The sequence below is a fragment of the Vigna umbellata genome, chromosome 1, assembly GCF_029865625.1.
Source record: "Vigna umbellata cultivar VRB3 chromosome 1, Vumbellata_1.0, whole genome shotgun sequence".
Lineage (NCBI taxonomy): Eukaryota > Viridiplantae > Streptophyta > Magnoliopsida > Fabales > Fabaceae > Vigna > Vigna umbellata.
The window spans coordinates 15,245,089-15,271,107 of record NC_142165.1 but is presented as its reverse complement, the minus strand read 5'-3'; the positions used below and the strand labels follow the sequence as shown (position 1 = coordinate 15,271,107).

The 26,019-nt window shown below is 35.3% G+C and overlaps 3 protein-coding genes across 10 annotated transcripts; 1 reads left to right on the top strand and 2 right to left on the bottom strand.

The window, feature by feature from the left end:
• The first annotated feature begins 2,388 nt into the window (after nucleotides 1-2,388).
• Nucleotides 2,389-4,382, top strand: LOC124845488 (NAD(P)-binding Rossmann-fold superfamily protein). Its single transcript, XM_047322591.2, has 5 exons — nucleotides 2,389-2,654; nucleotides 2,733-3,075; nucleotides 3,144-3,412; nucleotides 3,478-3,674; nucleotides 3,759-4,382. Exons 1-5 carry the CDS (start codon nucleotides 2,465-2,467, stop codon nucleotides 4,191-4,193), a joined length of 1,434 nt encoding a protein of 477 aa, XP_047178547.1. The 5' UTR covers nucleotides 2,389-2,464; the 3' UTR covers nucleotides 4,194-4,382.
• A 2,193-nt stretch (nucleotides 4,383-6,575) lies between these two features.
• Nucleotides 6,576-20,239, bottom strand: LOC124845485 (RAD3-like DNA-binding helicase protein). Of its 4 annotated transcripts, none has more exons than XR_007029451.2 (29): nucleotides 19,672-20,236; nucleotides 19,509-19,593; nucleotides 19,207-19,282; nucleotides 18,681-18,745; nucleotides 18,547-18,591; nucleotides 18,357-18,457; nucleotides 18,118-18,259; nucleotides 17,812-17,873; nucleotides 17,632-17,705; nucleotides 17,470-17,540; nucleotides 16,732-16,819; nucleotides 16,513-16,585; nucleotides 16,317-16,412; nucleotides 15,693-15,801; nucleotides 14,572-14,665; nucleotides 14,406-14,489; nucleotides 14,167-14,323; nucleotides 12,448-12,644; nucleotides 11,587-11,631; nucleotides 11,293-11,321; nucleotides 11,081-11,202; nucleotides 10,957-11,004; nucleotides 10,302-10,426; nucleotides 9,929-10,209; nucleotides 8,097-8,958; nucleotides 7,873-7,944; nucleotides 7,466-7,585; nucleotides 7,198-7,382; nucleotides 6,576-6,907 (listed from the first exon to the last, which is right to left on the bottom strand). XR_007029451.2 is itself a non-coding variant. In XM_047322588.2 (29 exons), exons 1-28 carry the CDS (start codon nucleotides 20,006-20,008, stop codon nucleotides 7,341-7,343), a joined length of 3,702 nt encoding a protein of 1,233 aa, XP_047178544.2. In that variant the 5' UTR covers nucleotides 20,009-20,239; the 3' UTR covers nucleotides 6,576-6,907; nucleotides 7,336-7,340. The 4 variants fall into 4 exon arrangements, 2 of the variants coding, with proteins under 2 accessions (XP_047178544.2, XP_047178545.2); XR_007029452.2 differs by having other exon boundaries at nucleotides 7,215-7,382; XM_047322588.2 differs by having other exon boundaries at nucleotides 7,336-7,382; nucleotides 19,672-20,239.
• A 587-nt stretch (nucleotides 20,240-20,826) lies between these two features.
• On the bottom strand, nucleotides 20,827-24,288 carry LOC124845487 (magnesium transporter MRS2-3-like). Of its 5 annotated transcripts, none has more exons than XM_088097225.1 (6): nucleotides 24,018-24,288; nucleotides 23,387-23,902; nucleotides 23,170-23,298; nucleotides 22,959-23,104; nucleotides 22,670-22,880; nucleotides 20,827-21,327 (listed from the first exon to the last, which is right to left on the bottom strand). In XM_088097225.1, exons 2-6 carry the CDS (start codon nucleotides 23,876-23,878, stop codon nucleotides 21,214-21,216), a joined length of 1,092 nt encoding a protein of 363 aa, XP_087953351.1. In that variant the 5' UTR covers nucleotides 23,879-23,902; nucleotides 24,018-24,288; the 3' UTR covers nucleotides 20,827-21,213. The 5 variants fall into 5 exon arrangements, with proteins under 5 accessions (XP_087953351.1, XP_087953355.1, XP_087953358.1 ...); XM_088097229.1 differs by having other exon boundaries at nucleotides 21,195-21,335; nucleotides 24,018-24,286; XM_088097232.1 differs by lacking the exon at nucleotides 20,827-21,327 and adding an exon at nucleotides 21,433-22,053 and having other exon boundaries at nucleotides 24,018-24,286.
• Between the last annotated feature and the right edge of the window lie 1,731 nt (nucleotides 24,289-26,019).

Genomic DNA, 26,019 nt, shown 5'->3' with positions numbered 1-26,019 from the left:
GAATATAATTCTCACAAAACATTAAAAATGAATGAATATAGTTCTCACAAATTAATTGCGTTAAAAACTTATGGGCACATTTAAGCTTAAATGTTAATATAAAATATTGTTTAACAAACTAAAAGTAAATAATATCGTTAGGTTAAAATGATTATATTCATTTTTTTTTTAAAGTTTAAAGATCAAAATGTATCAAAATTTGGGACAAAGACAAATTCTAACTTTGTGTCCAAGTTGAGGACTCTATTCATTCTTTTTTAAAGTTTGAGGGTCAAAATATATCAAAGTTTGGGACAAAGACAAATTTTAAGTTTGCATCCTAGTTGTTGTATTAAAAACATATTTAACCCTATTTTATTTTATGCATTTATTCTAAGGCACTAATTTGGTGTCAGATAAAGAAAACAATAATAATTAATCAAAATAAATAGTGATATGTCACTACTAACCTCCTCTGCTCTAACCTCATCCTCTTTTATGTCAATTTTGTTAACTAGATTAACCTCCACCACCACGATTGTTTCATCTACCTCTTCCTCTATCTCGAGTGTTCTAAGTATAAAACATTTGTTCCTCTTTAATTGACACATTTGTTTGTAATGCTTGTTCAATTTGCTACTCTTTCTTCTTCTTCTTCTTTTGTTGCTTGTGTGCCTCCAAAACCAACATGCTCCCCAACCAAGAGCATTAACAAGTCTTTTGACTCTTTAATTGCACATACAACATTCTTGAAGTCGTCAATCAATGACCTTAAGATCTTTTCCACTACTTAGCCATAAATCAATGTCTTTCTGTTTCTACTAAGTTTGTTCACCATGGTTTCAACTTGAGTGATATACTTGGAAATCCTTTTGTTTCCTTCATCATCGTGCTCTCCAACTCGCTCATGAGTGTTTACAGTCGAACTTGCTTTTCTCAGTCATCTCTCTTGTACGCCTTCTTCGGAATATCTCACGCTTCTTTTGAAGTTTTAACACTTTCTATCTTCTCAGAGTTGGACTCAACAATAGCTCGATATAACATGTACATTTTTCATCCTTCATATGTGTTGCTTTCAATGCATTATTATAGGCTATTGTTATACCTACAATATTTTTAGCCACCTTTCAATTATACTGGGAACAAGAATATCTTGTATTTAGAGACTTATCATCGTCTTTGTCAACTGAAGTAGAGGCACATTGTTTGTAATGTTGGTCATCTCACTCAATCTTCTTCAAACATTCAAACACTTAGGTTCTCAAGCTTTTATTCCAATTTGTTAACAATATTGTGTGGATATACTAATTCACTTTTCACCCATATTAAATCAAATAATACAACTTGAACCTACAGATTGAAATTTGGCTTCTCATTTCTACGTCTTAAATCTACCAATTATTACAATTAAGAACAAGAAAATGACCACTAACATCTTACCTTTTCTCTCATAAAAAAAATAAAAGAATTGTTAAACATTAATTATCTATTTAAGTTTTTTTAACATAACAATGGTGTTGTTAAGTAAAGATGAAAAAAAAAATGAAAGGGATTTGTCGATGTCATTTAGAGACTCAAGCAATGTGTGACACTGGCATTCTCTCTATGCATGATTGAGGGTAGAGATTACTTTACCAACAAACACAAACGGAGACCCATATGTTGTTAAGAAAATTCTAGTTGCAGACCTTCGATGTGTTATACATTTTTAGGTTTAGGGTTAGAGTTTATTGTATAGACCATTTTTTTTTCATTCACTTAGGGGTGGGCAAAAGATCCAAATTGTAAAATCCAATAAATAATAGCCCAAGGTGGCTAAGGATAAGATGGAGGCAAGTCAGCCTAAGTCCAAGGTCCAGCAGAGTTGCTCCGAGTCAAACGTTGAGTCAAGTCGGCTCAAGTGAAGATGCATCTATGCGAGCTAAAAGTTGAGTCAAGTAAGCTTGGATTAAATAATTGAAACAAATTAACACAAGCCAAAGGTCCAATAGAGTTAGCATGGACCGAAGGTTGAGTCAAGTTGTTCGGAACAAAAGTTGAGTCAAGTTGCCTGGACGAAAGTTATACTAAGTTGCTTATGATGAACGTCAAGCCAAATTATCCAAAACAAAGGTCGAGTCAAGTCGACTCGATCCAAAGAATTAAATTGAGTTGACTCGACATGAAAATTGAGTTGAATCAACTTGAACTAAAAGATTAAGGCAAGTTGGCTTGACTTAGACTCGACCTAGACCTCAATCGAGCCAAGTGAACCAAACATGTGACAACACAAAGCAGCTATGCTCAATGAGTAAAATAATTAAAAAATAAAAAAAATGATATGCCACGTAGGATGAGTTTAGTGAGTAAAATAGAGTTTATTATTTTGTTTAAAAAAGAAAAGTGAGTTTACGATGTGTACATAATAGATGTGATAAATTGGGGGAAGGGGAATATGGAGAGGTGAGAGGGCGGAAGGCAAGATCTGAAAAAGAGAATAGAAAGAATGCAGTTGAGCGAGACGGAAGGGATAGAGGGGAAGACCTTTGTGGTGACGGGTGGACTCGGATTCGTAGGCTCTGCTCTCTGCTTGGAGCTCATCCGAAGAGATGCCAGAGAGGTCCGAGCATTTGACCTCCGCCCCTCTTCTCCTTTTTCCCCTCCTCTCCACGATAAGGGAGTACTCTGCATTCAAGGTTACCCTTTTCAATTTCCATTTTTTCTTACTTTTTTAACTCCACAACCTAAACCTAACTCTCTATTTCTCTGCACAGGTGACGTTCGCCGCAAAGAAGACGTGGAAAGGGCCCTCCGCGGTGCCGATTGTGTTTTCCACCTTGCGGCCTTTGGAATGTCAGGTAAAGAGATGCTCCAGTTTGGTCGTGTTGATGAAGTCAACATAAATGGGACCTGCCATGTTCTCGACGCTTGTCTCGACCTCGGCATCACGAGGCTTGTCTACTGTAGCACATACAATGTTGTCTTCGGTGGTCAACAGATCATCAACGGGAATGAGACATTGCCTTATTTCCCAATTGATCACCATTCCGATCCATATGGCCGTAGTAAATCAATCGCTGAGCAGTTGGTTCTAAAGAACAATGCCCGCCCTCTCAAGTATGTATGTATGTATTTAATTCTTTTGACCTCTTTCTTACACTAGTAACTAATTTTTCCTCCTACAGGAACAAATCCGGAAATCTTTACACTTGTGCTATTCGTCCGGCTGCAATCTATGGTCCGGCCGAAGACAGGCATCTTCCAAGGATCGTAACCATGGCAAAGTTGGGTCTCCTTTTGTTCAGAATTGGCGACCAAACTGTAAAATCAGATTGGCTTTTTGTGGATAACCTTGTCCATGCTCTTATATTGGCCAGCATGGGACTTCTTGATGACAATCCTAGCCAGGCAAAACGCCCTGTAGCTGCTGGCCAGGCCTACTTTATATCTGATGGTAATCCATCATCCTTTTCTTTCTTTCTTTCTTGCTGTTTCTCCTAACATATCTTCTTTTCTCAGGTTCACCGGTCAATTCTTTTGAATTCCTACAGCCTCTACTTAGGAGTTTAGATTATGAACTACCACAGACTACCCTAACTGTGGATCGGGCTCTTGTTCTTGGGAGGATTTGCTCCGCTGTTTATACAATCCTATATCCATTGCTCAATCGGTGGTGGCTTCCACAGCCGTTCATTCTTCCCAGTGAAGTACACAAGGTTCTTCAGTTAGTCTATCCTTTTCTCTAATTAATAGGTAGAACCTCCTCAGGTTTTCATGATTTCCGTGTTCGTTTTCGACAGGTGGGGGTCACCCATTATTTCTCCTATCTTAAAGCCAAACAGGAGATTGGCTATGTTCCCATGGTTTCCTCACGTGAGGGGATGGCTTTGACCATATCTTACTGGCAACAGAGGAAAAGAGCGACTCTGGATGGACCCACGATATTCGCCTGGTTGTTTTGCGTCATTGGAATGATCTCACTCTTTTGCGGTGCTTTCTTACCTGACATAGGGATCGTTTTCTTTCTCAGAGCTACATGTCTATTTGTCTTTCGATCAATGTTGGTGACAAGGCTGGTGTTTCTTCTGGCTACAATTGCACACATTGCTGAGGCCATTTATGCTTGGCACCTGGCTCAAAGGGTAGATCCTTCCAATGCAATAGGATGGTTTTGGCAAACTTTTGCTCTTGGCATGTTTTCGTTGCGCCTCCTTTTGAAAAGAGCAAGGACATAAGTATTGAGTCTCATGTTTTTTGCAGATTACTAGTATAGTCAGAAAATCAGTTCTCTTTTTCTGTCGACTACAATTACCAATAAATTAACTATCTAAGTGCTATGAATTTGTTTTAGACGCTAGAGAATCACTCTGGATTTTCTTTGTTCGTTTTGGAATGTACTTGCCATCTGGCTTTAATTTCGTTGACTTCTCGGGTCATTTCGTTCAACTTATGAAAGAAACCACTACTGTTCTTCCACTTCTTTATTAAGATTTTTGGGATAGGCAAAGATTAAGGCTGAGGCCTAAAACTAATTTAAGTATGTTCTTTACAGTGAAATAAACTTATTTAAATAACACTGTAGGGACCGAACCCAAAATAGAAATTGTTCTGGGAGAAAAAGGATAGTTATTTTATTAGTGACAAACAAAGACCAAAAATATATGTAAGAGAAAAGTTGGAAAAGAAATTGTGAATTTAAGACTTGAGCCCAAATGAACCAACACGTAAAAAATTAAATAGAAGTATAGAAGAAAGATTACAGAAGTTGTGGATCTTAAATTGGTCTAAATGATGGAAATGAAGGGCAAAATAGCAATAGAAATAATGTACGTAAATAAAAATACTTAAATATATTTTTATCCGTTGAATTATATCTATTTTTTTTTGTTTCTTATAAATTTTGTAAGCATTTTTAGTTATTTTTGTTTTCAACATGGTAAGTCTTTTTTTTCTTTGTTACCTTTTGTATTATAATTTTTCATCAACTGACTAATTATTAAGTTCATTAAATTTTAAAAAAATAAAAAATAAGCGGTAGCATGAAGAAAATAAGGTGGAATGCTAAGGTTTGTTTTGATATAGGGACGAAAGAAGGAAGATAGTGTGGTTTTATAAAAGAGAAATAGGGTAGAATATTTTTAGTGCAACAACTATTAATTTTGTTTAACAAGGAAAAACAAGTAGTGTCTTGTGTGTGTTATGACATAAATACGAATAGGAAAAAAAAATAGTTATATGAACTTATATTCCTTACTATTAAAATATTGAAGAGATTTGATAAGTGTTAGAAAAACAAAAATGGAGGTGAAGGGAAGAGAATAATATGATACATAATTCAAAACAAGCATATTCAAAAAGACTTTAATTTGTTTCCCATCATTAAAAATTTATACTGATTTTAATTTATTAAACTTATCACTTTATTCACTAACTTTTATAAATTGTCATTTCAATTTTTTTCATTTCTCATCATTTTTTTCTTAGTCCCAACAATTTTATTTTCACCTTTATTCCCTCAAATATAAATAATTGAAAAATTCTTAAAAATGTTATATAATATATGCTCTTTTCGTCACTTTTATGTCTGGAAAAAAGAAGTATTTTAACGGAAATCGTTGTGCTCACATAATTTTAAAGTTCAAAAAATTCAATAAAATCATTTTGTTCTTCAAAATATTAAAAAGGAGTTAAACATTGACTTTGATAATGTATTCTCAAAATAAAAAGATTTTGGTAATGTTCGGGTGAAAGTTAATCAATAGTCTAACTCCTTTTTAATATTACCTAATAAGCAGTGTAACCCTTTTTCGCTAATTTAGTCATATATGAAATCCTAAACATTTTTTAGGTGAAACCAACATTAGTTAAATAGTGTCCATATCTACAATTACAATGAAGATCACAAGTCCAATTCGATAATTTTCCTACTCATTTTTTCCTATGAAGTTAACGTTTGTTGTACGAAATCAGCACAAACATATCCAAATGCAACATGATCGTCCTCGTGCAAATAATATCCTAAATTTGTTTTACTGAATACTTTATATTTACTCTTATATTTATATTTTGAATAACTGAATGAGAACCTCAAAATTATAAGACATTCAAAATAGTGTCTATTGTTCAATTGTGATGTTTTATCACTTTTGAAGCCAGACTCCGGAAAAGAATAGTTTTAAAATTAGAATAATGCTTATAATATAGCCTCTTTACTTCCTAGCATCCTTGTAGTATCATTTACGTACTTTAGCATTTCAGAGCAGTCATAATGACGTACTTCGGAGCTTGGAGTCCACTTGAAACTAGTTAAAAGCTCCTCATGTAATTGATGTTGATTTAGTTATCCATTATCGTTAAAATTCACCATTTTTTTCGGACCTGTAACTGCTTGTTCAAAATGTTATCTCTTGAATGTAGGTATGGCCGGATGTAAGTATAGTGGACCATTACTCTGAATTTTATGGTTTTATTAAGAATTTGAATTATGTTCGAACTAAATTTGTAGAACCAAGAGGAGGAAGCCATGGTGATTTTGAACTGCATTGGGGTATTATGATTCAATTCGTGGAAAGAGGATTCAGAATTTATCTAAATCATGTTAATGTAGATTCTCTACATAACTCTAGGAAAAGAGGAGCTTCTTTACTTGGAATTGTGGATTAAATATTCGAACATAGTTCCATGTACAGACAGGATGGTATTGTTGGAAATGCTTTACAGAAAAACTCAGTTGAGCCAACATATGTAACTAGAAATCATCTTCCAAAATGTACAAAGAGAAAGCCATCTTTTATAACTTGCTGTACAGAAGCACCACTACAATTCGGGTCATTGTTATCACTATTAGATATTCCGATAAAACCGAGACATGGTTCCTACTTAGTATCTGGGTCATTTGCGGGTGGTGAGCAATGGAGGCAGACCTTGAAGACCGGAAAAGAAATTAATCCTGAAATTCCAAAGTAATGAAACCATCAACACTAGTACTTCGTGCAAAAAATAATACTCCATAGATAGAAAATTAGCTCATCAATAACTATCAATAACAAAAAACTACTTATAAATTATAGATACTTCCCCGACAAGATGAAGAAAAAAATTGAAAAAGCTACTGATTGGGATCAATTAAGTATTTGACTCTAAAATGTTAGTCGGTGAGAAATGGAAGGCCCAGAATGACTGGTTTCCCAACTTTTGGTATCTACTCGATTAAATTCAAAAGAATAAAAATATACTCACGTAGAAAATTTAATTACATTAAATGTGTTTGATGTCAAACAACACATTCTTTGATTCAATTCTTGAAAAATCACCATACTCAGGTCAATTTGTGTTCTTAACACGGTTACCAAAACTGCGTCACAAATCCAATCTTACTGGCTTCAGCTTTGGTTTGCTGCACAGCGCAAGCCTCTTAGTCTTTGCTGCATCATTTATAAACAAGACTGCTCTAAGACAAGTATTTTTCAACAAAAAAAAATGCATGAAGCATTACTTGAATTCTTACCTTTGATTTCCCAGTCTTAAAAACTTCTGCATTCCCTGGTCGGGGAAGATAAGAATATTTTTCAATAGAATTTAAGACAGTAGTTTTATCCTCACCAGAGTCATTAACCGGCAACAGATCCTGTACCAATTCAGGAGATGTTTTCATAAAGTGTCAGAGGAATATATGGCTCGTTTATAAATTATAATTCAGCATGCATGAAGAACAATTTCAAAAGTATACATAAGAGATTGTGTTTGGGGAGGTTTTAGATTCCAGTTTCAAATATTGTTCCCGTCATAAAACATTTGCTTTTGGTATTATGCTAGAAACAAAGTGGCCACTATCACAAAAAAAGCAAAAAAAAAAACTGTTTAATAGTGTTATCTTCATGGAAAAGACTAACAAGACATATGGCTTAATCTTACCCCGTTTCCTGAATCAGTGCTCCCTGATTCCTCACTGCTCTTAACTTCCAATGAATCAAAGTAAAACAATATCTGCAAAAGAAATGTTAGAGAGAAATACAAAGAACACACTAGCAGAGAAAATTGACACAGCTGGAACTGGAACAGCAAAGTACAATGCAAATAAGGATATTAATATTCATGCATAAATGAAACAAGGTTGCCTGATCCTGGTGGAAAGTTACCTTGTCAAGTAACTGAACATTTGATGAGTCGGTAGCCATGATCTGAACTCCTAGCAAATTGCTGACATTACTGCAAAAGGGGCAGAAAATGGTGCTGAAAACACACCCATCTTCTGGACACCAAATACTGTGTTCTGGTGCGCTTTTGGGTATTCTATTGCAAATTCGTTGATCAACAAATAAAGAATCAGTAATGAGAACTGGAATACTCTTTGAAGTATCAGTAGTGCAAGTTCTCAGCCTCTGTTTCAAAAGGGATCTTAGATGAACTTTTGATGATGAAATCATCGAGCACCTAAGATATAGATGGTTCTCAGGTCGGCCTAATGGACTTTTGCAGAGTGAACAAAATATCAATAATCTTTGGTCTAGTGGAGGGGCAGTTGGTGAACATGAACCGGGTATATTGCTTATCAGTAATGGAGGAGAATTTGACTTCAAAACCCTCACAAAATCATATTCACTTGCCTGAATTATCTCTCTAACAACTACACTGGACCGTGTAAGAGGAGGACTGGCACAAGGTGCAATAAAGTTTTCTTCTTCAAGGTTTATATAAGGAGTGACTGTGGGCCTCATCCTTTTATGATGGTAAGAATTAACACTTTCCATTTCTGGAATATCATTTGTAATTACACTCCTTTTAGGAGTAACTGTAATTGAAGACTGAGCCCTTGAAGAATTTTTGCTTCCAGTATTCAAAGACATTGACTCGTGACCTGGAATTTGAGCGGGGGCCTCAATTATGAAGGAACCAGAGTTGTCATCTTTGGAGTAATGAGGGCTACTGGGACCATAGTCAACGTCTATACAAGGGGTTTCCTTGACAACGTAAGTTTCCTCGTGCATGATTGCAGTGAACCTGCAAGAATTACATTTGCCAACAAGTAACTACACTGATGTTGCTTCATAATGTAAAAATAATTGAAAAATATATTTATGTTTAGAGATTGCTATTTGATGGCATAGAAATGAATGCCTAGATGTATCTTTCGTAGAAGATAAAGGTGATCCTGTTAGGATATGTAATGTGTATGTTAGGAGGAAACATATAGAGAAGTAGTTGTTAGTTGGGTTGTTAGGTTGGGTGAGACTTTCTATATATAGTTGGGGGTCTTTGTATGCAGGGACGTTTTTGATAGTTTGGAAAAGGGTTGATAGGATCTTTGGCATCCTGTGAGAAGGGAACATTGTCCCTTGGCTGCTCTCATACTGTGTTTGTGCCCAGAATCAATAATAATAGTTCTACGCAGTGATTATAGGTGGTTGCAGTGGGTTTTTCCAGGTTTCCTCTATCTAGGAACCTAACAGATCCTGTATTACATAATTGAAAACCTGAATGAACCCACCCAAAACAAAATAGAAAGATACACAAACATAAGGGAACAGCACATTTAGATTATCTACTTTTTCTCATTTAAATTTAAAAAGGAAAATAGTTCATCCAGGTCAATTGGTGCCTTCTTCATTTATTCAACGAAAAGAGAAAAATTACACTAGTACCATGAGTTTTAATATAAGACCCCTGACAGTTTGGCTAACTCAATCATACCGCCACATATGCTCGAAGATTAGTTGACAACACGAAAGGAAAATGTTATTTGTTAAATAAACAATCAAAGAATTAGCTGGATGTTCAGTATTTCAGTTTGTACTAAATAGAAGATTAATATCCCTCCCTTGAATGTCTGAGATTTGATATTGGAGGTCAAAGAAGGATTTAACTGCCCCAATTCTTCAAAACAGATGTGTCTATCATTAAGTTTAGACGTTTAGTTACTAAAAATAAGAATCATACAAATTACAACAAAATGACGGAAACAGAGAGATACCTTGGATCTGTCTTTGTAAAGTACTGTGGGAGATATTTACAACTATAAGTGCTACTATTCTTTTGAGCTGATGGCTCACACTCAACAAGATCTTGAGAGGTTAGGGTGGGTGAAGAAATGCTATTCTCGATCATTGTTGTTTCCCTCCCATCTCCATTATCAGACTTGTTCAGCTTCTGATTATTTTTTCTTGTGGAACATGCATTCTGATCCTTCTTTTGGACATCCCCATTTATATCTAAACTCTGTGTGGCATGCACTGTATTTATGCCATAGTGTTCCTGAAGCAAGTTGACCATGCATGGGTAATTCTTTTACCACTAAACCTTGAAGAAGATCGAGGTAGACTATAATAAACTAACATGCAATGTACCTTAGCATTCTCAAAGAAAGACTTTAATCCCTCCAATGACAAATCAAAGCTGTCATATACTTTCAACGGTCTTCTTATCCACTTTGAAATAAATGCCCTATTTCTTTCTTCTTGAAAACGTTCATCTAACTCCATAAGAATAATTACACCAATTATGATAGAAAATTGGGTTGGAAGTGTAGAGTTGATAGTTATACAAAGAACAGTGTTAACATAAACCCTAGCCCAAGAAAAAACTGTAAGGCAATGGTCTACCAGAGCACAATGGGAAACGCCAGATTATTATAGTCTAAACAAAAATAAATAGTTCATAAGACAGAACTGTCGTTTTACGGTTGCCCCATAGGAATAACTGTCACGACTCTAGATAAGTTTTACATTCCATAGGAAAATATTTTCCAATGGTAGCATCTACCAACATTCAAAGCATGTTTAAAGGAATTAGTTCCAAACCAACTGATGAAAAAGAAAATAGTTTCAAAGCTGTAAACTCTGGCAAAGCAACCACCAGTGTAATATTTTGCATACTCTAGAAAACCGAAAAAAATTCCAACCTCCCTTTCAAATATGAAACTCAGTTTTTAAAATTCTAAATTCAAAAGGAGAGAAACAACGTATAAAGAGGAAGAGAACCAAAGTAGAACGCAGTTCATACCCAATAGGATAATTGCTCCATAATCAAATTTATGACGTATACAGCGCCCTACAGAAAATAAAAGGAAATCAGTATAAAAATTTGAAAAACAATCAGCTTTGGTTTAAATGGATTTAAGCCTTACCTGCAGCTTGATTTAAAGCTCGGAATGCTTGGTGGCAGTACCACTCATTTCCACTCAATAGACTTTTGAATGATTTGTAGGTGTCATTATATTTCTTCTTCAATCCAACTTGAATATCATTTCTGATAGTTTAATAAATCAGACAATCAGAAAAATTTATTCTCGTAACATGATTCCTTCAAAACTAATAGGAGAAAAGAAAGGAGTCTTACATATTTGGAAATGGAATACCAACAATAATCTGAGATTGTTAAGGACGTCCAATTTATAGTTAACATTTACACTGGTTATTAGACATTGGAATGTCTGTGTGATCAAAGTCATTATAACTATAGGCTACCTTGAACTGGTTCAATTTCACAACCATATTTATCAATCTTCATCTTAATAATCTCAGAGCATACCTACTTTCAATCCTCACAAAAATATACTATAGTGTCATGGTAGATAAGATCTCTTCCCCAAAGAATGGTGAAACAATCAATTATAAGTAGATATAAGGATACAACTACTCTAGCATTAGCATCGGAGAAATCAATTCCTTCAGAAACCTGAAACACAGGCATTATTCTATGTTTGATCAAATAAACACAAGCTTGTAATTATGAGGTCATATAAACAAATAACTATGCTAAAGGAAAATTGAATTCATAAATCTTAAGGCAGTTATCGTCTACACAAATTAAAACATTTTAAATAACAGTAATGCTATAAAAGATAAGAAATATCTAAAGATATTATCTAAATATTTTAGAATGTCTTAGACAATCTCTTAAGATTTATTCTACTTTTATATTTTTTATTTGCTTCCTTATTTCACTACGATCTTCACAAGTACATGAATGTCTTATTAGAATGACATTTATTAGAATGACATTTACTAGAATGTGATTTATAAGCATATCATTTCATGTATTTATTGTCATCAACTTATATAAAATGGACTTTGTTGTGTAGCTCAAATACACAATTTTCAGCATCCTTTCCATTATTTTTATTTCTTTCATGGTATGGTAGAGCCTCTACCAAACATCAAAATATTTAAGATGAATGTATGGACACACGGAATGATTGTATATGAGGAGATATTGGAGTGGTACATATTCAAGAAGACGATAAAAATTCAGCAAAGGCGGTTTCAATACGAGGCTCTAGTGAAAAGAGAAAATTGTATGTTTTTTAACTTGTAAAAAGGGATTGAGAGAGACAAAGGACACGTGGAGAAACAAGTCCTATCAAAGGAAAAACTATAAGAAATATAACTGTAGCTACTAAAGAATAGAAAAAATCAAATTACCCATTCCACAATTGTTACCAGAAAAAAGCAGCATCTAAAATAATTAGATAATAGTAAAATTCTGACGCACCTTTCCTCGACAAACACCAAGTAAAGCTGCTCCTCCTTTTCTAGAATTCTGTAGGGAATCAACTGCATGCACATGATTTAGATCTATTTTCTTAATCCTTCTTTTCCTTCCCCGCGCTGGTCCTTCTTCGTGATGAATTGAATCATAATACCCCTTTAATACCAGTTCAAAATCATCTTGGCTTCCGCCTCTTGGTTCTACAAATCAACCACAAGCATAATTCAAATTCTTAATACAACCAAAAATATTGCCAGGACAACAAAGTCATCTTAAGATGTTGCTAAACATCTCATTTGTTATTTGATTATAAATAAGGAGAGATATGATCAAATACTTCCCATTATTATTAGAAATTGATTCTTTTACTTCTATATAAATAAGAGATCACACAATTACAAGTAATAAGATTTCTATTTTTTTCCTTCCAATACAGTGTCTCCTCCATTGTCCAGTCCGCCACACCCTCCAATGACCAGTTCTATCCCCAGCCTGCCGCCTAACAGTCCCATACATTCACGACCTCATATTTTGGAAATCCAGCAACCCTTCCGACTTGTTCCTTCACCTCCGGTGACTTTGTTTCATCACTCTATTTGGCTATTTGTGACTCCATTTCCTGGATTGAACGTTTTGGTGTGTTTAATGGCTACTCCCAAATACTGACTCTGTTGTGTCCTTCACCAATGTTACCCTCATTCCATTTGAAAAGCCCACCAGTACAGCCAACCACGTCACTTGTGCTGTCAATGGTGGTTTCAAGGACAAGGTCGTGCTGCCAACTTGACAACCAAAATCACGAATGTTCCAGCCAACAATCAAGGAATATTTTTATTTTGTTCCCTTTATAGATTATATTTCTTATTATACATGAGCGTTTCTAATGAAAAATCTGATGTTTTGTCAATTTTTCCAAAATCTAATCTAAAATCAGTTTGGCTAGTCCATTAAAATTTTACAACTTCAAAAGAATATTTGTCCTTCCAAGTTTACTATCTTCTAAAGTCATACAGATTTCTTCATCACCACAAAACAGAGTTGTTTAACACAAAAACTGTCACTTGGTGGACACCTCGTACCCTTTATTGTAATGTCCCACAATGTTTTTGGGAAGATGTCACTCTTACCACCACCAATATGATTAACCACATGCCTTATCGTTCTAAACAATCGGATTCCTTGTTCTGTCTTGAATATTAAACAAGACTTTCATCCTATTCCTTATGTGTCTTTTAAGTTACATGTTTCGTCCATGATCTCACTCCAAGTAAAGATAAGTTATTTGAAAAATCCCTCAAATGTACCTTTCTTGGTTACTCCCACATCTAGAAAGGCTTCAAATGTTCCACTCCATAACTTAAACGGTTTCTCTGCTGATGTTACTTTCATTGAAAATACTGCTTTCTTGTCTTCTACCATTCAACATGTTCCTCTAGTGGTTCCACATGTACTTATCTTACCAAATATTTATAATTGATAGGTATTGATTTTGTTCCTTATTATTGTATCTTTTCTTCATCATAAATAAGAGTACCCATGCATATTGATCACACAGTTACAAGCGATGCTTTCCATAGATATAAATACCAGAGTAATTTTCTCTCTACTAAAACATTTGCATTGCAGGAAAAATAGATAGCAAAAGGTAAAAGCAAACATATCAACAGAAACTTCTCTTGATCCTAGTGCACAACAAGCATTTCATAAATAAGGATAACTCACCGACAAAAAGAGGCTTTTCTGCATTTAGTCGAGACCATTGACCTGTTTCAGACCAACGGTTGCGTAATTTGTCCATCAATTTATAACTTGGAAAGAACACAAGGCATCCGCCTGGAACAATCTTGAAAATTTCCTCTAAAGATTTTCCAACTGCATCCTAAATCATAACTAATGATAATCAGACGTATTCTAAATGCAAGAATAACATATTCTGAAAAATATGTTGAGAGCAAACATACCTGGAATGCATATCCATCTGCAGTTTTATAACTTGCATTCAAAGGATAATTGCCAGGACCAGTGGAGATTACAGCAGGCCACACCTATATTCAAGAGGTTTTAAGTTATAACTTGTTGAACTAGCACTTATAGGGCTAAAAGGACAAGTGGACAAGTAGCCAAGACCTGTGAGTCAACATCAATTACATGAGGAGCTTCTAGACTAGTTTCAAAATGAACTCCAAGCTCAGAAGTAAAGGATGCCAATGGTGACAGTGTTCTGAAATACCAAAATAAGTATGTAAAAGATACTACAATGATGTAAGGCAGTAAAGATGCAATGAGAACTAAGCTTCCTCAACAATTCTTGGTCCTAACATGCAGAGTGTCATGGAAATTAAAAACAACAAATTACAGTCGCCTCATCTTAGATATAAAAAGTTGTACGCCATAGACACACATACATATATCAATTATGAATTATTTGGTGAAAGTTTATGATAAGCACCCATGCACTTAAGGAACCCACTCTCGAGCTAACTATTATGAAGATAGAACCAAATAATTAAATATTCAATCCAACATGCATATTACTCAATGTGGAATTTAGGCACACTATTAAATTCAAGTCCTTATCAGTTTACCTTTAACATGAAGGCTTGTGATAGCAATGCCTCAATTGTACTATACTTCAACAAATGCATTTTACAGACTATAAAGTGAAAAGGCTATTTCTATAAACCAGACATATAGTAGGGTATATCTACAGACATTACAATGAAATGTGAAGATCTGAATAGGAGGGAAATTGACAAAAGACAGTTTTACCAAAAAGACGTCAAGTTAATTTGGGAAATGTTAACATAATATATGAGACATGAATACATTACTGGAATACAGAACATGTATTCCAGCAGAGATGCTTCTAAGAAAATTAGTCCAGATATTCCGGTTAATTCCGCCGAAAACTGAAAAAAATATGCTGCTTGACTCCCCACCCACCCAGATCCAAAAGAATACAGGCCCAGTCATAATTATATGCTTATATGAAATCAGGCTTAAAAGACCTGATTTTCCCTGCCTTATATTATCAGTCTAGGTCAGGCTATAAAATCCCAACCAGCCCACTGGCTCCGTAGGAATTTTCCCCAGACTCCGAAAATGGTACTGATTAATAGGGACACATTGCTAAGGAATAAATTTTGAGATGCATTCTTGAATCATGAGAAAAAAATACAAAAAGAAATCTGTTCTGAACCAATTATAAACTTGGTCTTGGTTGGTCATTAGGTACCCATTGTACTTACCCTGAAGTCAAGATAATTGATAAAGAAAGATCAGCAACATCTCTAAACACAACTGCTGGATTCAAACACCATAAACTAAAAGCGCATGTCCAGTTTCCAGTAGCTCTTCCTGGCAGAACCAATGAAGGTTAATTGTAGTAATGCAGTAATAACTCCAGCATGAATATAAAATATATAGTTATATACTAGTTATTGGAACCCTTTACAATGCCCTTGATTAATCAACCTGTGATTGGTCGACCAATTTTACAAGGAAAAGGATCCTCATATGTCTTCAGTTCGCAAAATAAATGTACACTATCATGTATGTCATTTCATGTCTCCTTTTCAATGTCTGAAAACAGTAATTATCTATAGCAATCTAGCACCAACTGTTTCAGGATCCAAAAATAAAAACAATTTAATCTTTCATGTTTAAAGTAAATCTTTAAATTGTTTTCTCCGCATAAATGATTTCGATTTGTTAATTTAGATTCTATAATATTTTAAATTAGAGACTCCTAAAAATGTCAATGACTAACCAAAAGGTTTCCAACCCATTTCCCATTCGCTTGTGTATGGACAGCAACCATATTCGCAAGTTCTGCCGCATATTATTATTAGTCTAAAATTGCAACCACTTACCAGTATCTTTTCTAACACGTCGCTGAAGAGCAAGCTGGTAATCCAACATGTGAGATCCATTTCTTGAGAAGAAATAAGTTAGCGACGAGAATAAGCCTGAAATGAGATCAATAAATATCATTGGTAGTAATGAATATTTTGAGCTAAGTCGGTAGCTGAATGTAGTTCCACATATATTAAAAACATAAACCCAAACCTTCCAATGTTATCACTGCCGTGCCACTTATATGCGGTTCATCTGTCTCCAAGTCTGTAGCAACTTTGATTGCCTTGAACAAATTATCAAGTAGATGAATGGCACGCAATCAAAAGAATAAATACAAATGCCAACAAATGGGATACCTTGAACAAATTATCAAGTAGATGAATGGCACGCAATCATAAAAATAAATACAAATGCCAACAAATGGGATACCTTGGTAGCACATTCCAACAAGATAGGGAAGCACTGCTTCGAAATATTTGCTTCTTCAAGCTCTCGTAAAGCATTATCACCAGTCCAACTATACATACATATAGGAAGCTTGTGTTATTAAATCTCAGATTAGCTCACAGGTCATGGGTTTTATTTTAGCAAACAAAGGACACAACCGTTAAATAATTTTTTTAAGAATATCAATTCAACTATAACAGAGGAAAAATAATCTAAACACAAAAAAGTTCATAGAGCTTAAAGCAACACTTCAGCTCTCCACTAGTAGATGTCATACGTGAATGGAGACAATAAAACAGAAATTTATAAGTTGACAAGATAAAAAAAGATCAATTCTTATCAACACGTGAAATAGGTTCAAAAGAATGACAAAAGAATAATATATAATCTCCTAATCAAATTAAACAAATGGAGATTCACTTGGGAGAAAAAGCGCATGTACCTTATTAAGAGTAGAAATAATGTAACATGCAACAAGATTACAGTTAACAGTATTATCCCCAACCCAAGTGGAGTCTCCCTTTACCAATACCCATTGATTCAGCATGATTATTGAAATCCCAATCAACTACTAGTCGCATATCACTCTATAAAGCATGATCATATCAAATATAAAGCAAAACAATTTTACAGCCTCAAGAACCAAATTATAAAGCAAAAACTGTATTTACAAAATAATAATGAATAGAGGCATACAAAATGGAAAAATCTCTAACTTACTGCGATACATAGTGGTGAAAATCACGTTTTTCGAGCTGGTTTTTCTTCCTTTCCATCCAACTAGTAAGGCCCTATACAAATACAGCACACATTGAATATATACAGCCACTGAGGATAAATTTATTAGTCAAACATTTCAAACCCAATATCTAATCCTATTACCTGTGCCATTTCATATAGTGGTTGGTAAATTGCAGTATTAATTGAACAAAGTCGCTGGAGTTCCATTTGTAGTTCTTTCAAAGGTATAGTCATGTAGTTAAGCATCATTAGTAGTGACCATGAAAGTAAGTCTCAATTATTAGTGACAAGGAAAATAAAAGAGTAAGGTTCGTAGCATACTATCTAAAACATCCTCTTCAATATCCACACTTCCAGCATCACGAGCAATGTCCTCTATATTGCTGCAAAGGGCAAGTATGTGAGGGCCATTTCATAGACAAAAACAGGAATAAATTACAACCAAACCATACAAAGTTGTCTTTCAGTTCTGCATTGGCTTGAATACAATACAACAGGTGGTGTATGATAGACAACTAGAACCTATGTACTATCTTAAAAAATAAAATAAAGCCAGTTCAATTTAACTGGACTCCTATAACTGTTTGATTGATTTGGAAACTAAATAGAAAGAGAACAACAACTCACTGAGCTTCATCAAGAATCACTATGGCGCCTTTGATATCCACATCCATTGCTGCCCGGATGACTGGATTAATGATATAGTTATAAGGACAAAATACCAACTGTGCATCATCTGACATAGAACGAGCAGCATAATAAGAGCACCCTGAAAGTGGAGACAGCAGAAAACTTGTACATTACAAAGCTTCGCATAGACTTCAAGAGAATTAACAAAACTCCAAAATAACAGTAAAAGGTCAAACCTTTGACCAATTGTCCAACTTTTACTAGATCTTCTATGTCATGCACCTCATTGCATCCTCCTTTCTGAAGGGATGGATGACCTTTGACTTTATGAGCATTTCTGCATAGATTGTAAGTTTCTCATTTTGGTTACTTCAAGAGCAACATAAAAGATAGAGAGGAAGCATGCGTGGAAGAGCATACACTCACTTGAATTCTGGACACCCTGTTGCCTCATCTTTCAATAATAGTTTACTGACAAAATTTTATGAAAAATATCAGTACCAAGATTGAAGAGGGAAAAGAGATTCCCATAAAGTAAAAAATGTCAAGGTAAAAAGCACCATTCTTCATTGATATTCTCTTTGCCAATTATATTTTTATTTGTGCAGTAATGTTTCCGCGACGCCTGCCAAATAAATGAGGGAAAAATATTTAAATTCATATTACTTCACTGAATGTAACATATCTTTTTGCATACCCAATAATAAGTATCAACGGCAAAAATGCATACTGACTTTTGATAAAACCTTTGCTAAATTAAAATCCATAACATACAAGTTGGATGTTGATTAGTATCTCATCAGCAATGCTTTAAAACTAACATATAATATATAATATGCTTCACAAAAAAAAAATATAGCTTATCATTAAATATTAAAAATTTATTAGAAAAATAATGAAATTAAAAATGCTTCAGTCTGGAGAAATGCTGAATAATCACATTCACCGGAATGATATCAAAAGATATGATATTTTGCAGTAGCTCCATTAATTTTGGTTAAAAAAGAAAATCAAAAGGTGAATTACTTCAGAGGGAAAACACCAAAGAAATCAAACGAGGTTAGATAATAAATGGATTCAACCTACCAACACAGCCATTGGCACCCTGTATGCAGTTTTGCGCAATTCGTTAACCACTTGAGAAATCTGTGAGTGCGTTCTCCTTGTACAATAGAGTAAAAAATTAGCCAGATAAGTGATGATACCCGTATGACAGGGAAACCCTGGAATGGAACCATTCAATGTAATATAAACATGTCTAAAATACATAGCAGTGCTGGTTAAGTGAAACTACGATAATAATTAAATAAAAAATAAAAAAATTTATACAATGAATTACTAATGTAACAAGCAAAAGGGATTCAAACGGTAAAGGTAAAAAAACATACGAAGCGTAATAAATAGTCGGTGCTTTCTTTTTCTTCTGCTTCTTGTTGTTTGCCTCAGTTTGCGTACGGTCCGAGTTTTCTGATGCTAAAAGCAGGAGAATTTTGTGAGGAGAACGAAAAGTAGATAAAAAATATGGCCCATTAGACTAGGTAATTAGCATACCAGAAGATAGTGAAAGCTCCTCGACAACAAATCCGCCGCCATAAGCCAGAGGATCGGTGGTTGCCTCCGGGAGGGGATTGAGGGGGTCTTGTTTAGATTTATAGTGTTGCTGCCAAGCGAGAGATGAACAGAGAAGCGAAAGGGACTTGCCGGTGCCAGTTGGAGACTCGAGCAACGCGTGACAGTGGCCTTCTCTCCGAGCCTGGTTGAGGGTAGAGATCACTCTACCCATAAAGGCAAACTGAGACCCATATGGTTGGTAAGGAAATTCTACTTCCAGACCACCGATGTGGTAAACATTCTTAGTTTTAGGGTTAGGGTTTGATGCAGAGACCATTTTTTTCTGTCATTCACTTCAGATTTCACAATATGAGATGAGATGTGCATACTCTGCCTCTCTACTTCTCGACTGTTTAAGTTTAGGCGGGAAACAGATTGTCAGAAGGATTTGGCGGCTAAGTTGATGATTTACGTACGAAACATTAGTTCTTTTTGTTTAGTTTTTGTTTTTAATATTTTTCAATTTTTAGATTAAATGATTTAGTTTGTACGAAATTATATGAAAAAACTTGAATAGATCTTATAATTGAAAAAAAAAATCAAGTAAACTTTTTACGATGTAAATTTTTGTGATAAGTGCGTGAATTTGGTATAAATGTTATTTTAATACAATTTTAAATCTTCCGAAACTAACTTTGAAAACCTATTTTTTAATTTATAATCCTAATTGAAATTTTTACTGACAAAATGTATATAATTTGGCAAAAAACTATTTGAAAAAACTTAAGCAGTTGATTTTTAAAGTGAAAAATAAAAAAATTACTAAAATAACTCATTTTTACTAAACATCTATTAACAACTTTCATTAACTTTTCTTAAAAACAAAAATTATAACTAAAACAAATTTTAATTTTCTCATTATTATTAACTCCATTTTTCAATAAATAAACATTATTTTTTAAAATACACATTCATCTTATAATAAACCATAAAAAATAAAAACTTATTAATTTTTAACAGTAAGTCAAGTATTGAAAAATATCAAAATTTCTAAAATAACTCATTACTTTATTTATTTTTCTTATCTACACATCTATTAATAACTTTTACTAATTTTTCTTACAAACAAAACTACAACCAAAACAATTTTTATTTTTTTCATTACTTTTAACTTAATTTATTTCAATAAAAATAATTTTTAAAATATAAATTCAACATATAAATTAATTTTTTTTAACTCATAAAGTCAAGTATTTTACCTAAATATATATTTTTCTAGTGTTTTCTTATTTATTCGGGAAGTTTTAGTGTTTTCCTATGGGCAGAAAATTAAGGGGGAATGCTTGATCTGTTTTCAAAAGGAGAAAACATGATAAAGCTTTGTTATGAGGTATGGGTAATGAGGAGAGTGTAGAGAGCTGAGGGGGAAACGGTGATCTTTATATTGGAATATTTCATATGCATGTGTTTAAATCTTTTCCAAGCACAGGAGATCCTCCTGCCTGAGATCTTCCTGACCCAGAGGAACATGCCGCATTTGGTTTAGTATGTCAAATTTTTCTCGCTTGGAAGGATCCCCCATTTTAGAATATCATATATTATGTTCTTATATGTAACTTTGCTCCCTTCAACAACAATGCTGCCAGCTACTAGAACCTGCATGTCTGATCCCAAGGTATCATTGAAAGAGAAATGTTGTTTTCACAAATAGAAGAAATAAAATAGATTAGGGATAGATATTAAAATGGAAGGGAAAGAATGTAAAAAATAATAAATGTAAGAAAAAGAATCTGGATACTTCGGAAGTTTTGGTGCTAATAACAAAACTGTTACTGTAAAGAGAGTTTGTTACTGGATACCACGTGATTTGACAAACTCCCTTACATACAATTCATCCGCCTTAGAAACATATTGGCCAAGTCCCCAACATTTCAAAAAATAAGAGAGTTTGTTACAAAGGTTTGAAATAACATGCATCTTTAATCCCATATGTAACAGCATTTTAGCCCCTAAAATATAAGGGGTCTTGATGATTGCCGAAAGCTGGAACTTGGCAAATACAGCATTGAAAGACTAGTTTGTCTCCCCCAGTTCCAAAATTGCTCAATGTCAAGGTTGGATCGGAAGCAAATGTTGATCATGGGTGATGACTTTGTTGCCAGTTTCGAGTATAAGTAGATAATGACGGATAGAGCGTCACCACTGATGGTTATCAGGATATGACCAAGATGTAAATATGTTGCCTGCTCCACAACCAACAAAAGTCTCTTCTCCCTTCACTAATAGGGCCAAGCTTCAATCAACCAAACCTTTTATCTCAACCATGGTGTCTTTCCTCTCTGCTCTGGTTTCATTTTAGTCTCTAGTCTGTATTAGGGATTACTAATACGACATACACAAAAAAATGTTGTCGTGAAAGATCCGTAGATGACAATTAACATGTATGTGAGATTTCTGTAAAAGTTAACTCAAGCCTCTCAATTGATCCATGGACTAAACTTTCCAAATTTAACATTTTTCATCTTTTAGGGAGACCAACTTAACCGACTTCCCGTTTTTGAAGGGCAAAAATGATGATTGGCACCCCATTACATGTTTTCCTATGAAACAACGTTGGAAGAACTCCTGACAATCTATGCCCTCAAATACAAACCAGAAAGGAAAAAAGTTACTCTTTTCATGGCTTCTCCTCCAACCTTATATACAGAACCTCTTCCATCTTCAAATAAGATTTCACTAGGCTACTTAATCGGAAAGAACTAATTGGTGTTTGTACGCACTTAGAGGGGAAGGAAATGTTGGGAGGTTTCATATAAACACGTATCTCCACACTAAGCCCTCACTAACTCCAAAAGACCTCTTACAAGTATCTATGTGTATATAAACCCATGTCTCTTCTTTTATCCCCTGTGTAAGACTTTGTTTGTAGAAAAAGTAATAAAATACGGATGATCAACCGATAGAGCAGAAGGAATATAAGATGAAGGGGCGTGCATACCGTCGAGAGCTTGTTCAAGGTGCCATCGATCTGCACAAAGTAAGCCTCCAAAAGCATTTCAAGCTCCTCGACATCAAGCTGCTTGGTGACGGCACTGTAGGTGCTACCACGGGTTCCATGGTTGTCCCTACCAAGAACATTGTAGACACTGTGATGATCCTCCAAGCCCACAGGGGGTCCTCCAGGCTCAAAGGATATTTCTGGAACGGTCCTAAAAATGGATAGAAAATTTACATTTAGAGGGAGGAAAGAGAGTTAAAAAGAGGTAAAAGCGTAAAAAGGTGGATGCCTGTCGTCTAAATCCTCCTCGTCGTGGTCATTTATGGAGGATGTGGAAGAGCTCTCTTTCATCTGCTGTTCGGCTAACTTTTCTGTCAGATACATCTCGGCCATATCTTCGTCGTCGTCCAGCAAGTGCTCCAATTCATCCCTCACCTGGACACATGATCAAATAATGAAAGCCCCGGAAGCTCATGCCATGCATCAATCACACAACCAACCTTCTGAACACGCCCAATGATGGCGACTAATCGGCTCTTAATTTGACGAACGCGTTCCAAATTGAGAGTACTGATATTGGATGTGAGCTTGTCCAAGGCGGGATGAGCCTCCTGCTCCAACGTCTTTGCCTGTCAGTTGGCAGAGGAAAGGTTTAGAGTGAAGACAGAGGGAAATTATCGGCAAGAAATAAAAAGAAGAGAAGATGGAAGCACGGACTTCGTTCTCCAATACGCTACAGGCGGATTCAAGGCAGGCCTCCAGAGCTACGAACTCGAAAGGGATAATCTTGATGGCATCGGGGTCGTGGTCGCGGTCGGGCTCGTAGTTGGTGTAGTGGTCGTGGTTTGTGCAAGGGGAGGAGGCCTGGTGATGGCGGAGAATCCTGGCCTGGAGCTCGTGGACGAAGGGGGTGACAGAGGGGTCACGTGAGTTGAGGAGGAGAACCTCTTGGGCGGTGATGATGGCCTTGATGTGCTCCAAGTTGATGACGATGGCCCTCTCACGGCCAAGAAGGGTGGAAGGGTAGGAGAGGAGAGGGTCCAATATGCGGAGGTCACGGGCAGGGAGGCCGGTGCGCTTCATGATGGCGTGTTTCCCAGCCTCCACCACCTCCGTCTCTCCTTTCCCGTCGAGCAGCAGCCATTGCCTGATTCCGCTTCCCTTCTTCCGAATCCCCGTTGCCGTCTGTCTCTCCTCTCCGCTCCTCATCTCATCTCCTTCTCAAGGGGCTAACTGGAAAGCAGAGGAGAAGATGTGTTCAAGAAGAATGCATATGTTTTATTCACTGTTAGTGGGCTAAGTATAACATAAAACTATAAATTACAAAGACACGAAGACCCTTTAATACCCTCAGAAATCACCATTAAGGATAAAACATTTGGGTTCATGATTCTGCGACCCACGCCGTTATGCCCTGCCATGTCCACTCTAGCCGCATCTGAAAAACACCATGCGATTTTGCGACCCACGCCATTATGCCGTGCAATGTCCACCCCAGCCGTATCTGAAAAATACCATGCGATTTGGCAACTTCCACTCTATAATTGGCCTTGCATTTGATATTGATTTAGAAATATTGATAAAATGAAAAAGCTCTTTTGAGCTTTCTATTAACAACTTAAGATCGGAATGAAGCGACCCTTGTTTTTAAGCTACGTAATCCTTACCCAATGGTTTCGTTTATGGTGAAATCTCTCACTAACTTTTATCATTTTTAATAATGTTGACTTGTACGCCTATAAACATATATATCATTTCAGTGATTTTTAATCCCAACCCAATCTCGTAAAATTAGTTTTCATAATGTCTTTAATACACTCTTTCGTGTTAAGGTTAAATATTTGGAGCATAAGACTATAAGATCAAATATTTGTAGATAATGTGATAAGGGATAATATGTTAAGCTCAACAAACCTTTGTAGGATAAATTGGGTTTGTATCATTCGATTTTTAAAAACTGTTTAGTTTTAAAGAAACAAAGAGAAAGGGCATGTTGGAAAGCCACCTTAGTTCTGGCCTCTTTGGAGCTTCCTTAATTGCAGCTTTAAGAGAGGTGCGTTAGTTCCACATGAAATAGTGATATGGTTTATGTAGAGCTCTTAAAGCTTGGATAGTTGTTAGTTTACAAGCCAGGTTGGTGAGGCGACTTAGAGTGTAAGTCATTATTTGAGGACACGCCTAGATCATGCTTCACCGCATGCAGCACCACTCTAGATGACCTACACCTTTGAGCCAAGACCACAAAAACAGAAGAACGGGATGAGAAAAATCTCGAAGAGTTTCCGTGTTTTGGTTTCTAAATCACTTGAATTTTTTCATGAAAAAATTATTATTGAGTTTCATGGAATTATTTTAAAAAAATCTTTTAAAACGAAAACGTGAGAAAAAAAACCATAAAGGTCCTCCATGTGTAGTCCTAATGATTACTGTTTCATTGCCCTGTATCTCACCCTGTCAATAGTGGTCTTGATTGATATGATCATGTATATCCACAGATTTAATGCAATGATGCAGAAAGAGGTAAGAAAAACTATTTTGAAATAGTACATACTAATTTTCAGTTCATCGGAAGTGGCAGAGAAGATTGGGACAAAATATTTTTAATAGAGTTAAGCTATAGTACTTTGATTCTGAGCTTTTTGTTAGCTTTTGATTAGAACTATAAAATTCACATGCTTGGCACTACAATGGTTGTGTGCAATTCAACTCATACACCTTAACAGATCATTTCTTTGCAATGGTTTTAATTAATATTCTTTACCATGGATGATGTTCTATTATGTGCTAAGACTAGTTAATCTTGGCCATCCCAAGTAAACACAATAAATGCAGTTGATTTATATCACATGCAAAATCAGTGCTCAAAACTAAAAAGTACTAAAAAAATTAATAATTTTATTATCTGTAGTCCCAGATCACAAAGTCATTGCTTGAACAATAAGTCAGTAATAAACAGAAACCGTAAATAGATGAAAGATACTGAGAAACATGTAGTACTGAGCCCAAGCACAGAACAAGTTGCTATGAAAAAAGGCATGGGCGTTTGGCAGCTGCAAGGTTGCTGAAACTGATGTAATCTTGGAACTTGCTGCATCATCCCTATGACTTTGATGGTCTTTTGACTCTGACGGTCTTTTTCTGAAAGAACAACTAGCCCTTACAATTGGTCTGTGCCATGCCATGAATTTTAAGTGAGAATTAAGCTTTGAAATGGATATTTCATTAATTCAGTTTTTGAAGATTTGCTACAGGAAAAAACCATTATAGTGATTTAAATCTGAAACGAGATGTTATAGGAATTTTGGAGCGTGAAGGGCTGCTATACTAAGGTCCACTGTGATACTGTGGCT

Coding starts and splice junctions, on each gene's coding strand:
- LOC124845488 (XM_047322591.2), top strand. CDS start 2,465: ATGCAGTTGAGCGAGACGGAAGGGATAGAGGGGAAGACCTTTGTGGTG. Junction 2,655..2,732: donor GGGAGTACTCTGCATTCAAG/GTTACCCTTTTC, acceptor TTCTCTGCACAG/GTGACGTTCGCCGCAAAGAA. Junction 3,076..3,143: donor AACAATGCCCGCCCTCTCAA/GTATGTATGTAT, acceptor TTCCTCCTACAG/GAACAAATCCGGAAATCTTT.
- LOC124845485 (XM_047322588.2), bottom strand. CDS start 20,008: ATGGTCTCTGCATCAAACCCTAACCCTAAAACTAAGAATGTTTACCAC. Junction 11,632..12,447: donor TTGGTGTTTGTCGAGGAAAG/GTGCGTCAGAAT, acceptor CCTGTGTTTCAG/GTTTCTGAAGGAATTGATTT. Junction 10,427..10,956: donor TGGAGCAATTATCCTATTGG/GTATGAACTGCG, acceptor TTATGGAGTTAG/ATGAACGTTTTCAAGAAGAA.
- LOC124845487 (XM_088097218.1), bottom strand. CDS start 23,878: ATGAGGAGCGGAGAGGAGAGACAGACGGCAACGGGGATTCGGAAGAAG. Junction 23,105..23,169: donor TCATTGGGCGTGTTCAGAAG/GTTGGTTGTGTG, acceptor TCATGTGTCCAG/GTGAGGGATGAATTGGAGCA. Junction 22,881..22,958: donor GAGGAGGATTTAGACGACAG/GCATCCACCTTT, acceptor ATCCATTTTTAG/GACCGTTCCAGAAATATCCT.